General features: G+C 35.9%; 1 protein-coding gene across 1 annotated transcript in view; it reads left to right on the plus strand.

The window, feature by feature from the left end:
- The window catches only part of WDFY1 (WD repeat and FYVE domain containing 1), a 50,295-nt gene that overhangs the window by 18,957 nt on the left and 16,674 nt on the right, over positions 1–14,664 (plus strand). The window contains exons 2-6 of the mRNA XM_051983450.1: positions 3,526–3,593; positions 8,730–8,803; positions 10,417–10,471; positions 12,357–12,507; positions 13,591–13,703. Coding sequence (XP_051839410.1) covers positions 3,526–3,593; positions 8,730–8,803; positions 10,417–10,471; positions 12,357–12,507; positions 13,591–13,703 — 461 coding nt within the window. The remainder of the gene's footprint in view (positions 1–3,525; positions 3,594–8,729; positions 8,804–10,416; positions 10,472–12,356; positions 12,508–13,590; positions 13,704–14,664) is intronic.

Raw genomic sequence — 14,664 nt, forward strand, 5'->3', positions numbered from 1 at the left:
ACAAAAGTTCATTATGCAAAACAGCTTTCTTTATGAAACTGGAGATGCCCTACCCCTCCCTTCTGTGGCCTAGTCACTCTCTGCCTTACTACTCTGTGAGCCCAGTTTGGAGCTGCCATTCACTTCCCCTGATTAAAAAAGCTTGATTTTGTTGTATTCTTGATAAATTCAAATAGTGGGTGGGCTTTGTCCAAGGAGCTGTTGGATACTTTTCCAATCATCAGGGTACACAGGGCTCTGCACAGGCGTTGAGACTCAGGGAGCTGCTCCAGGCCAACTCCATGTAGTCTTAGTATCCACCCAAGGGAGTGGGATGAGGCTCACATTCTTAATTCCCAACCCAGAGAGGAGGTGCCAGAAGTCATGAAGTGGGGAGTTGTCAGGAAGGAATGGCTCAGGCCATTTTCCAGTCAAAGAGAAAAGCTTCATTATTGCTGCCGGAGAACATTTGGTTCAAGTTGGAGTGAGAGTGATGAGGTCTTCAATGTTGAGAGATTGTACGGAGAAACTGATGAAGATTAATCTCTGTGGCAGGGAGGCAGAAGGCACTAAAAGAGATCAGAAACCTCCCTCTACGGAGGTCATCCACCCTGAAATCCAAGTTATGTCCAACCCCTGAGACCTACCCTGTGCAGGGTCTCAAGCAGGCTCACCTTGCCATACCCTGTCAGAAAGCCCAGTCATGACCCTGAGGTTAAATTTTCCCTATAAAATCTGCTTAGGGGCCATCCCATAGTGGCTGTCCTCCTTTGGGTCAGTGCCATGGCACTCTGCCTCATGGTGTCTTTCTCCTTATCTCTCCTCCCCCTGCCATGTGGTGTCTCCCCCAACTCGACCATGCTTCCCAACCCCACTTCTCCTCCTTACAGCTAATTAACTCTTTTAGGGTCTAAGTCTCTTTCAGGATTTAGCTTCCCAGCTTAAGAACATGCCCCAACTTCATGGTGTGCTCCCTTTCTACTGGCTATTTGTGAGGAACTTGTCTTTCACATACTCTCCCAACTCTTTCATATTTACCTTTCCCAGTGTCTATTGTATCCCTTCATTTTGTTTATACCCTCTTCCCTAAATAAATCTATCTTATGCCAAAGAGAATGACCACTGTGAATTCTTCACATGACCGAATCCCAATTTTTGGTGCCTGCTCTCACCTGGTATCTACATCACCCACATCAGGAACATTTGCACAGAGCTTTATTTCTCCAAAGTGGAAGGGCCTAATAGCATGGGTGACTATTTGGCAATTAGGATCAGAGGGAAGAAAGCTTATATACCATAATTTTGGCTCTAAGCTATGTTAGGAATACTAAGGCTGCTATAAATAGAGTCTTTTTTAGCTTAGCCATAGGATCTGTTAAAAACAGAATTAGAACAGCAACTTGGTTACCTGGGTTCTATTCTTTTTGTGGGCCAAGCAAGTCTAAACATATTTATGTTAGTGATTTTAGAAAATTTTTTTGTTAGTAATTTTTAAAAACTAATCTGGGGTGCTGGTGGTTAGGATCTCGTATGTCCTCTACATTATGACACCATAAGGCAGGCAAAGTTCCCTTGCAGAACATGTGGTTTACAAGGAGAAAGATGCTGTAAGGTGGGCAGGGAGAGGGAGGGAAAGAGGGAAGGAGGGGAGAAGAGAAAAAGTGTCTTTGTATGTATATTGGCAAGATTATTGGCCTTGGTCAGTGGTCAGTCTCACAGGGCATTGTTCACTGGTGGGTAGATTATTCAGGAGACCAAATTGAAGAACATTGCTTAATGACCATAGAATTTGAACAAAGAGGGTTGCATATTCTTAAAATTTATTTGCTTCAGATTCTGATGTAGTGAATTTTTCTTTGGCACTCTTAAGGATATCTGTGATTAAATAGTTTATGCTTTCAGTATCTCCTCTTATAATCAGTAAACACTTAAACCTTATCTTACTAGGTTTTTCTAGGCTCCATTAAATTATGAAAACATTATTGTAGTTGTGTTACCATAAAGTGGAAGAAAAAAAGCTATAATCTATTTAGTTAGTTACATTCCATTCCAGTAATACTTTTTAGATATGTTGACTGAACTTTGAAAATTAATGCTCTTAATTTGTTACTTCTCAGCTTGTAGGGAATCAAAAAATCATATTTAAAATTCAGAATGGTATTTTCTTAAAGGATATTAAAAAAAAGCTCAATCTTATTTTTTAGAATTATAATTTATATGTGTGTATATAAAAAACATACACACATATACAGTGAAATAAGTGTATAATAATAAAATCAACATAAACCCCATTCATTTCACACTCTCCAAAATTCAAAAACCTCGGACATCAGTGGTGTATGTGTGTGTGTGTGTGTGTGTGTGTGTGTGTGTGTGTGCTCACAGATGTGCACAAACACTTTCTATCTCGATCTCTGTCTCTCTCATCTGTCTCTCATATACACAAATAAGGAAAAGGAAGACTAAAAAAAGACTAAAAGACATCAGAGTTCACCATCTCTCTATGGTGTTTCTATTAAAACTTAGATGTTCGAATAGTTAATGACTATAATAATCCAGCATTTGATAAACCCAAAGACCCTTGCTTTTGGGAAAGGATCTCACTATTTGACAAAAATTGCTGGAAAAATTGGAAATTAGTATGCCAGAAACTAGGCATTGATCCACACCTAACACCCTATAGGTTGAAATGGATTCATGATTTAGACAAAGAGTGATATTGTAAGAAAATTAGAAGAATAAAGGATAGTTTATCTCTCAGATCTGTGGAGAAGGAAGAAATTTGTTATCAAAGAAGATAATGAGTAAATTATTGAATGCAAAATGGATAATTTTGATTATATTAACTTAAAAAGGTTTTGTACAAACAAAACTAACAAAGACAAGATTAAAAGGGAAGCAGTAAACTGGGACAAATTTTTACATTCAAGGGTTCTGATAAAGGCTTCATTTCTAAAATATATAGAAAATTGATTCAAATTTATAAGAATTCAAAACATTCTCCAGTTGATAAATGGTCAAAGAATATGAGCAGACAATTTTCAGATGAAGAAATTAAAACCATTTCTAGTCATATGAAAAGGTGCTCTTCTAGACCACTATTGATCTGAGAAATGCAAATTAAGACAATTCTGAGCTACCACTATGCACCTCTCAATTTGGCTAAGATGGCAGGAAAAAATAATGACAAATGTTGGAGGGCATCTCCCTCAGGTTTTAGTACAAGCAGAAAATACAAATGTGTAGTCTGTTTTAGGAATACTCAATTTTTATGCATAATCATTATGTACTGCATTATTAAGGTAAGGTTAAAGATGATAAAGTTAGGCGGCTAGTATTTATTAAGCGCTCACTATGTGCCAGATATCAAAATACTTTTACAATAATATCTTAGGTATTAAAAAAGATCAACCTTCATAGTTTGGTATTCAAGAACCCCCTTCTCTCCATTTCTTTCATTCCACCTTAAGGGATTTTTAGAACAAAAAGAAATGAGACTGTTTTGTATATCACTATCGACTCACCTTCCTTTCTCTGTCTTTACAGAACAATCCGGGTATGGCTAAAACGAGACAGTGGTCAGTACTGGCCCAGCATTTATCACACAATGGCATGTAAGTAAACTTTGCTGCTTGGGGTCTAACATGATACTTTGGGATTGAAAAGACTAATATAGGGCTTCGGCATAAAATAGGAAGTCTGGTTGTTCATTTACCTCTCTTATATATTCGTTAATTGAAATCCCTCGAACTTAACTTGCTGGGCTGCACAGTAGTTACAAAAATAGGGACACTGTGCTTTCACATATTTCACTTAGTGTGTGATAGAATGTTAGAATTGGAAGGAACCAGTCATGTAACACTCCTCCCTCTCCGCTTCTCATTTTATAGATGAGGGACTTAGCCTCAATGAGGCAGAATAATTTCCTGTTTTCAGATATGAAAGAGGTTTAGTTGTAAAGTAAACTTGGGGAATATTTCATTAATCAGAGGCCTAGAAGAGATTATTCCCTTACATGTGCATGCTTTGATAGAAAAGTCCACATAATCTTTTAGTGAGGCCCCGAGCACAGCAGAAAGTTTCTAGAGCATTAAACGCTGGCCCTAATGTCATTTGAATCTGAGAACATTTCCCAGTTTGACTGGGTCCTGACAACCTAGGTAGTCAGTATTGGAAATAGCCAATCTATAGATGTCAGATGCTTTGTAGTTTTGGTTTTTAATTGAAGGCTGTTTTGAGGGGTAACTTTTTAGCATTTTTAAAATATTATATTAAAATGCAGAATTTCCCATGTGTCAAGCAATCTGTCAATCACATTATAATTAGCTCCTTTGATCTTCCCAACAATATGGGGAAGTAAGTGCTATTATTACCCCCAATTTACAGTTGGGGAAACTGAAGCACGTTAAGTGACTTGCCCAGAGTCATATAATCAGTAAGTGTCTGAGACCACATATAAACTCATGTCTTCCTGACTCTGGGCCTGGTATACCCCCTGACCCACTTGTTCACAGTATTTCCAGGAATAAGAAAGGCCTGCATTTTTTTTATGAGGGTTGCTTGACTGGTTTTAGATCTCAATGCTGATCTTGGTCTGTACATGTGACCTGGCTTAGAATCATCATCAATAAAATTAAGAGGTTGCACTAGAAGACTCATAGATCATCCTCTAGATTTTTATGATTCGGGTAAATCTTAAATAATCTAGAGTAAAGTTGAGCTTGTAAGAGTAATTCCAGACTTTATTAAAAAGACAGGAAAAATTTAAACAGATTTCAATATTTAGTTCTAGTCTCCTTCCCAAGCAAATGCCTTCTTTCTCTTTTTCACCTGTTTCTTTTCATTAAACCTTTATTTTTCATGTGTTTAGTGTGGGTCAATCAGCCATGTAAGCTCTCACAGGGTTCTAGGATTTAGAACTAGGGAAGGAATCTCCAAGGTCATCTAGTCTAATCCTCTCTCCTTTGAATGATGAGGAAAGAGCCTCAGGTGACTGTGACTTGGCCCAGAGTTACTTTGGGTGTTATTAGCAGAGGTGAGAGTTGGATTGGATCTGGATCTTCTTATCTTAGATTTATTTCTTGTCCTCTGCACTGGGGAGAAGCTTTGTGTTTGTTGGCAAGATGATTGCCTGTTTTGGTGAGTTCCTACTTTTTATTTGTGCCATACATTCATTGAGACTAAATGGTTATTCTGGATAGATGAATTTCTGAAAACAGGCCTGAAATAGAGAAGAATATGAACAGCACTTCTAGAAAACAAAAGTAAAGCTTGCTCTACAAAATAGAACTGCCCCTCAGCTTATCCTGTAGCTACACACTTGGCTTCCTGCTTTTCTGTTTACATAGTGGTGGGACATATATCCATGGTATGAACATTACAAGGATGTGCTCTGCTTACAATATAACCACAGAAGCTTTTCTGACTGGCTCCAAGAAGTTGGGGGCTCCAAGGTCTGAGCAGGCTTGTTTGTCTCTTTTCTGGAATCTTGGCCTAATCTCATTTAGGCCTCAAAGCTGAAATCCATGCTCATTAGAATGACTTAATCTATTTACACTTCACTTTACAATCTATTACAGTAATTTAGGACATGAAGAGACCCCAGAAATGAACCTCTACTTTTCACAGGGATGGGGTGCAGTGGATAGAGTGATAGACCTGGGGCCAAGAGACCCTCTCCAAACCTACCATGGATGCTCACTAGCTATGGGATCCAGGTCAAATCACCCCCATATTTTTCATCTTTAAAATGAGGAGAACAACAGGAAAATCTTAATCTTCTGATTTACTTATATGCAAAGTACTTTGCTCTCTATATGCTAGTAGTTGTTATGATTATTGCAGATCACGAAAATCCGACAGCAAAGAAAAATTCAAGCACAGGTCCTCTAAGTCCACATCCCTTACTCCCTACTCATTTCTGCTTATCTAACTTTGCCATCGTCTTCTGTCACAGGCAGCTTTGGACTTGGTCCTAACCCAGGGCACTCAAGGTGTAGGACTGGACAGCCAAGTCTTCAGGAAGCACTCTCTTGGCAGATGGTTTTACTTTCCACTGTAAGCAGAAGACAGATTTGTCTTCCTGCTTTTCTCCCAGTCTAACATAATTATTGCAATAGCTAACATTTCTAAACAGAATTGACTTTTGCAAAGCATTTTATAGGCCTTATTCCATTTGATCCTCATAACAACATTGATAGTGTTGTTATTATTATGCTCTTTGTATACCAATAGGGAAAGAAGCTCAGTTTCCCCGAGGTTAAGTGATTTGGTCACAGTTCAGAAGTATATAAGCAGAATTTGAACTCTGATCTCCTCTAACTACTAGTTCAGCCCAGGCTATACATGCATGTATAGTATGGTATAGTATAGTATAGTATAAGTAGTTCCTTAGGATGGAGAGAAAAGTAGTCATATTACCATTTTTATAAAATTATATTACAAAACATATATTATAAAATAATGATAGGCAATAGTATTTCATATTAATAATACTAAGTCAAATTATTCTTCCTAAAAGCAAATCTGACTATTTCAGTCCCCTTATTCAAATAAACTCTAGGGACTCCTTTTCACTTCCAGATGAAATGTAAAAACCTTTCTTTGCTATTTAAAAACCTTTCCAAATCTGGCCCCTTTCATAAGAGGCAATTGGGTGGTGCAATGAATAGAATGCTGGGCCTGGAATCAGGGCAATCTAAGTTTAAATACAGCCTCAGATTGTCTATGGGTACTGTCTGTGGAACCCTGAGCAAGTCATTTAATTGTTCTCTGCCTCAGTTTCCTCAGCTGGAAAATAGGGCTCATAATAACTCCTATTTCCGATGGCTGTTGTGAAGATCATGAATTAAAATGAGATAATATTTGGAAAGCACTTAGCTTTAATAAAATTACTTTTTAAATATTGAATGGTAGGTTTTCCCAGTGGAGACTTCACACAGAAGACATCCCTGCATCCTAACTTAGATAATCAATCAGCATAGTGCTAACATGTTAATAAAAGCCTATTCTTTTCCCCTTCTCCTCCCCTCCCACCTTTGTCCCCACTATGTATGCTGCGAGCCACTGACTTTGGTCTCTTGGTTGTTCCTTCACCTCCTGACTCCAGACAGTTTCACCAGATGTTTCTGTCAGTCAGCTCGCCACTGTCTCCTGTCTTTGTGCTTCCTTTGACTCACGGCTAACATCTTGCCTTCTACCAGAGGACTTCTGTCTCCCTTCATGCTAGTACTGCCCTCTGTTGATTGTTCTGTTTGGCAGCTAACTTGTACATAATTGTTTGATGTTGCCTCCTGCTTTAGATGCTGGGCTCTGTCTTTTGCTTTTCTTTGTACCCCAGGAGTTCATCACCATGTCTGGCCCATTGTAGGTGCTTAATAATTGCTTGTTGACTGCCTAACAGATATCGCTCCAGTGACAGTCTGATCTGAAAATATCATCTTAGGAGTTTAATAGATTCTAGTTGACTGGCAAATATCCTTCATCCTACTTGGATTGAATATATGTGCTAATGGTTGCTTTCTTGTGGCATGTTCAATTGGCAGCTTCTCTGATGACAAAACATAAACAAATGTCAGGCTGGGCGAAGTATTAATAAACAGTTACATAACTGTGGTAAGGCCACTAAGTGAATTTAAAAAAAATCTAAGCCCCAAAGAGGGGAAGAAACGGGAATATATATAAATTCCAGCTGTTTGATAGCCACCCACTAATAAATAATAACTTCCATTTACATGATTCTTCAAAATATCTCATTGATCCTCACAACATCCCTGTTAAGGTAGCTACGTTATGATGCCAATTTTTCAGATAAGGAAACTAAGACTTAGAGATGTTCAATATCACTAGGAGGTCATCACACAGCTGGTAAGTGCCTGGTCTCAGACAGGACACTTTTTAGACTGTTCTTGGCAAATCTAGACATTACCAATTCTTCACGTCATATGTAGTCCACATATGTTTTTGCAACATCACAGTGTCCGTGGCCAAAATAACTTTCAGATGCAACTTGAAATAAGGAAAGATTAGCACTATAGTCTTAACAGTATTTGAATTAGTTAACTTTTTTTTTTTTTTTTTTTGCTGAGGCAATTAGGCTTACATGACTTGCCCAGGGTCACACAGCTAGGAAGTGTTAAGTATCCGAGACCAGATTTGAACTCAGGTCCTCCTGACTTCAGGGCTGGTGCTCTATCCACGACACCAACTAGTTGCCTCTTGAGCTAAGTTTTGAAAGAGATGTTTTAGGACTCTGAGTAGACTTATTTTTTTTAAAAGCGACAGATATATTACGAGACTTTAAAGTTTGCTTTTTAAAATATATTTTTTCTAAACTATTAAAAAAAAAAAAAGGAAAATCCATATAAAAAATAAGTCAATTGCAGAGCCATAGAGAGGTAAATAGGAGTGAATGAAAAACCCTGCTCCCCACCACTATTATATGTATATATATAGCTTGTCTATATTTTAATAAATAATTTGACTAAAAAATATATATGTGTATATATATATTTTTTTCTGTTTGTATCATACAACTGTGTGCCTTCTTTAAAAAAGAGTAGGTTGTTTTTAAGTTTTCTGAACTATCTCCACCATACTTCAGAGGAGGAAAACAAGTTTATTTCTGTTTGAAATTATTTAATTATTCTTAAGCATTTTCTCATTTGCCTTTAGTTTAACTATTTAGAACATGTCAAATGTGAAATGACTCATTTAACTCTGTTATTAATATGTCTTTGGGTTTTTGACAGCTCCTTGCTCAACTATGGCTTACCATCATGATAGCAGAAGGATATTTGTGGGCCAGGATAATGGAGCCATAATGGTAGGTAACTTTGGAAATTTAAGAATATTAAATGCAGATAAATTGGATTTTGTCTGTATCACAAATTCTCTTTATTCTGGCCTCCAAACATTTATTAATTTTAGTAAATGTAAAATTATTATTGTCAAATAGATAATTCCGACTGTCAAAAATATTCTCACTTTATTACAGAGTTTTCTCCATTTATGAATGGATGTATTTCAAAAGTTTCTCTGTAGGAACTTAGAATGCAATTTCTTGTAGAAACAATTGTAATTTGAAGTTTTCCTGACCTGCCTAGAAATGTATTTTGCTCTTAATATACCTGACAAAATATTAATAGTAATTCTAAATCCTGAATCCTGAGAGGCAGTTGCCTGGGTCGGAGGAATGTGTCTGGCCCCAGGGATGAAGCAGGGACTCTAGGCAAGAAACTTTCATGTGAAAGACTCATGTTTCATATGAAAGACTCAGGAGAGAACTGTAATCCTAGAGGTAGCTGTTCTATTTATACATTAGGCTTCTTTAAGTTGGAATCATAAATCCTTCAGGATTAGAAGTCAAAGTTCTTGTTTCTCCATTATTAAAAGTGAGAATAATATCTATCCCTGTGTAAAGGTATTAGTTAGTATTCTGTCTTTCCCATATAATTATTGAGCAGCCAAAAAAAAGAAACCAATAGGATAGTGGGTTTGGATTTGCTAGTAACTATGAAACTGTAAAAACCCTGAAGAGAAAAGATTTGTGTAAGTCAGATTGACAAATTATCAATTGCCTTTATTGTAGCACTGTCTTATACTGAATAGTGTAATAGCACAATGAGGGTCCTTCCCCACCCCCTATTTTATCAAAAGTAATTAATTTCCAAAGTTTAATATATTGTCATTGATAGGTATGTAGATTGTTAAACTATTTGCATCTTTTTTGGAAAAAAGATAGAATTGTTTTTTCCTTAATTTGGTCCATTAGTAGTTCACGCCAGCTTTGTGAGAGAATACAAAGATCAAGCTCATCCAATTAATTTGAAGCTTTCCTTCTTATACTCCTTTGTTGCATTTCCCCAGTTTTTATAAGGATTACTGTTTACCTTCTCTGTGCTTTAAGGATGGGGATGAGCAAAGTACTTTGTTAGAAACAACTCTTGACAGTGTAATTTATTTAATTCATCTTGGGCCATTTCAGTATAGCCAAAACAATAGGACAAATAAATGACACCTTTTGGGTATAGAGGAAGTAGAAGGACACGCTCAAAAAAGATTGACTAGCTTTCTACATTAGAGCATAGTATATATTAATGGGATAGTTACTTGATTTTCTCACTAGACCTGGGAATCTTGACTTTTGTGTTACACCTTTGGCCATGTTGTGAAGCCTATCTATGGCTTCACAATAATTTGTTTAAATGCATCAAATAAAACACATAAGGTTATAAAGGAAGCCAGATATATTGAAATCATTGTCAAAACATTAAAAATTTGTGAATTCTAGGTTTGAAAATTTTCATCTAAAATGATACATATTAGAAATAATAGTTTCTAATAAAAATTGTTTCATAGGCCATATTTGTATTTTTTTTCTGAAATTTATTATTTGTTTAAAAATATAACTTGTTTATTTACTGTGGTCAATTATAGGAATTTCATGTCTCTGAAGATTTTAATAAGATGAACTTTGTTAAGACCTACCCAGGTAATACCATATGCACAATTATTTGCTTTATTCTTTAAAAAAAAAATTAAAATTTGGAGTACCACTTGCATGTTATCCAAATGAAATTTTTGCCTTGAATAACTTGGTTATTATTGGAAGTATTGAGGAGGTTATCAGCCCTCAGAAAAGACAATTCATTCCTGCCATGTTCCCATTCCCACTCTCAGCTTATTACCAGATATAATATATTCATTAATTAAAAGCCTTAACTTTATAGACAATGAACAGAGGTAGTTATCCCATTTTCAGGTTTAAAAAAATTCTCATACTCCCCAAATTTCTTTTAGGTCTAGAAACTCTAGGCCCATGATGATTTTCATGATGCAATTTATACAGTTTTCAGGTACTTCTTAAAGATAAAATTGCTTATTTATGTCAGAAGTTAGGGAAAATATGAACCCATATAATTCTCTTAGGGCCTAAGAGAGAAAGTATATAGTTAAATTTAGACCAGGGTTGCAAAGCAACACCAGATTTAACCATATTCAGATTACCCATTCTGGGAGAGAACATAGCATTGGGTCATTCAGACAATAATCCTTATGAATTTGTCAAAGTTCATGCTTATAGTTGATGGATTTAGAGTTTACTTTTTTCTTTGACCACATATTTCCTCTATGAATTGACAGAGTTAAGGAATCTGGAAAGATCTTTCTATAATCTTAATCATAAGGACAACTTTCCTAAGGCAACTGAACATTTGGGCTATATTTAAAATAAGATAATGTAACAATGGTGGAATAATGTTAATTTGGAGGGTGTCAGTGGTACGTGTTCTTTTTTCATTTTACCAAAGTGATATAATATTTTTCAGTTTTGGATAAATGGACAAACTTTATAACCAAGCAAGGTTACAACTTGCTCAGTTATCATTTGTGCAAGTATCTTTTGAAAGGATCTAGAAGAATGCTTCCTACTTTATTCTAAAATTCTGTCTTTGGGAAGTGTCTCAGGATAATTAGATGACTTTATCTGTATATATTGATCATTTCTTTTTTATATTATGTTTACCTTACATTATTAATTATTATATTTCTCATGTATTTTGATAATCACATTTCTTCTAATTACTATCTCAGGTGATGTTGTCTTCTTTATAAAATGAATAACAACAGTATTACCTCTTTCATTTTTCAGAAGATTTCATTCATATCTTAGAAGTTGATATAATTTCTTAAAGATATATCTGATATGATCTAAGTTCTAGAAAGATACTAAAGTTAATAGATTAACCCAGGATTGTTCTGTGTGCCTATATATCTAGAAATAATGTTAAAAGATTTTTCTATCATTTGCTAACTTTATTAACTATATTTCTGGGTTCATTCATTTAATAAGCATTTGTCAAGTACTTAGAGTATAAATATATATCACTATATCAAGTTCTATGATAGTTCTAGAGGAAAAGACCTTAGGGATCTAAAGATAACAAGATACCTGTGATAAGCATGACGGAAGCCTTTCTGGAATATAGAGAATATCCTGCACCTATGCACAGTATTGTGTTTAAGGTCTTCTTTTTTCACGGCCCTTTTATTTCAGTTATAGCAAAGGTACCAATCATCAACATTTTGTTGATTCTGATTATCTTGGATCCAGGAAGGCTGCTTAGTACCCTTTTCAGGAACAGAGTGGATGAGACCTTAGAGTCAAAGGCTGTTGAGCCCATGATGTGCTGGCAAACCTTGGTCTATTTGAAATCTGCAAATATTCCTGAGTAGGAATAGAATATGGAGGGCGATGAGATGAGGTGTCTGGGCAGAGTGTCAGCGCAGGGCTGAGGTGGAGGAACTGGGCCTCGCCTCTGCAGGGAATGGTGGCGCTCCTAACCCAAAGAGTCCTTGTTGTCTCTGTGCTCCAACAGCTCATCAGAATCGGGTGTCGGCTGTCATGTTCTGCTTGGGCGCTGAATGGATCATCAGCACAGGTCACGACAAGTGTGTCAGCTGGATGTGTACCCGGAGTGGGAATATGCTTGGGAGACACTACTTCACTTCTTGGGCTTCCTGCTTGCAGTATCCTTTAAGAAATTTGAATTCCCTTATTGGAAAGGTTGTTCTTTCCTTCAACAAGCAGTTTGAAAGTCTGGTTTCATAATATAAAAATGTTTCCAAGTTTTGGCCATCATATGTTGAATTTTAAAATTATTGGAGAATTCCTAGATACTTACAGATTTTCTCCTTCACTATAAATCAGTTGAACTTTGTATTTTCTCATAACTGTTTCAAATCACAGCGTTTCCCAATAACCTTTTGATCCCAATGCCTTTCCTTGATTATCTCCAAATTATCCTGTTCAGGTGTTGTTGGTACATAGTGATTTGCATATTTAGACTCTTTAGACCTGGGTTCCTCAAACTACAGCCGCGGGCCAGATGCGGCTGCTGAGGATGTTTATCCCCCTTCACCCAGGGCGATGAAGTTTCTTTATTTAAAGACCCACAAAACAAAGTTTTCGTTCTGAGGGACAGTGAACTGGCCCCCTATTTAAAAAGTTTGAGGAACCCTGCTTTAGATTGAATTCCTCAAGATTACCTTCTGTCTTTTTCTTTTCATTGTATCCGCAGTGTTGTAACACAGCATTTAGAACATAGTGGGCATTATTAGTAATATGCTTATTGACTGACTGAACAGGAGATGATGTATAATTAACTGTGATAGGATGAAGAGGGAGAGATGAATAAAGAAAGATCTAGACAGAGCCCTGAGAAATCTGAGAAAGAAGACTTTTAACTTGGGATGTGATATATATATATATTGATATATATGCTTGGAAAGGTTACATTTAGACAGTGCTCTTGAATGGACTTTGAACAGAGGGAGGAATTTTATTAGATAAAGCCTCAGGCAAAAAGCTAATTCCAGTCTCAAGATATGTGAGAAAAGGTACACACCTGCAGGAAATGTAGGCTCAGAAACTTGAGCTTTGCAGATCTGTTTTATATGTCTTATTACTTGTTGTAATTTTAATTTTTTATATATCTGCTCTTTATTTTTTCTTCTGCATAGCTTTAAGACCAAAGTTGACAGTGGTTTGTTTTTAAAGAAGTAATTTGAGAATAGTAATTTCATTACTTGTCCCTGACTAATTCTATTCAGATATGACTTTGATACTCAACATGCCTTTGTTGGAGATTATTCTGGGCAAATCACACTGCTAAAGCTTGAGCAAAACACCTCTTCAATTATTACAACTCTTAAAGGACATGAAGGTAAATTATTTTCACATAGATTTTTCTACCTTGTTTCAGAACCCAGGCTCTGACCTTTATGCCAAATATTAGTTCCTAATGACTAATTGTAAATTTGAACTTTTGACTAGACCAGTGTAAGGATTCTTAACCTGTGGTGTGTAAACTTTTATTTATTTATTTATTTTTTTAGTTTTTGATGGCTGTATTTCAACATAATTGATTTTCTTTGTGACATAATATATTTTTGTTGTATACACTAAAAAACATAATTCTGAAGAGGGCTTCATATGTTTCACCAGACAGCCCAAATGAACCCTGACACAAAAAAGTTTAGGAACCATTGGACTAAAGGTTATAGATTCCAAAGGATTAATTGGAATTGAAGGAGGATTAATAGGAAGTTTCCCTTTCTTACATTTTTTTAAAATTATATTTTCTTTTTTAATGGCATTATCTATTTTTGATCACATTTTTTTCAAAAACACTGTAAAATTTATGCAAATAAAGGTAAAATCTTTGAAGAAATTGTTTTTTAATTTTTTTTTAGGATTCAAGTCAGTAAGGAAGATTGGATTGTATATTATACTATTAGAGACAATGCATATCAAACAAATCTCAGGGATTAAAGCTAAATAGTGGATATGGAATTTCTACAAAGATGTGGCATTTGGAAATTTCTTTAATATGTTATGGACTTGTATTAAAGCAGGCCTTGTGGTAAGGGCTCTAAAAGTTGGATTTGAAATTGCTTGATGCAATAAATTCATAATAAAGAGTATCCTTTAGTACCAAACTATCCCTTTTTTTTTTTTTTTTTTTTTTTTTTTGCTGAGGCAATTGGGGTTAAGTGACTTGCTCAGGGTCACACAATTAGGAAGTGTTAAGTGTCTGAGATAGGATTTGAACTCAGATCTTCTTGACTTCAAGGCTGGTGCTCTATCCACTGCGGCCTCAAACTATCCCTTTTTGGAAAGGGATA

This window comes from Antechinus flavipes, chromosome 3, assembly GCF_016432865.1.
Source record: "Antechinus flavipes isolate AdamAnt ecotype Samford, QLD, Australia chromosome 3, AdamAnt_v2, whole genome shotgun sequence".
Taxonomy (NCBI): Eukaryota; Metazoa; Chordata; class Mammalia; order Dasyuromorphia; family Dasyuridae; genus Antechinus; species Antechinus flavipes.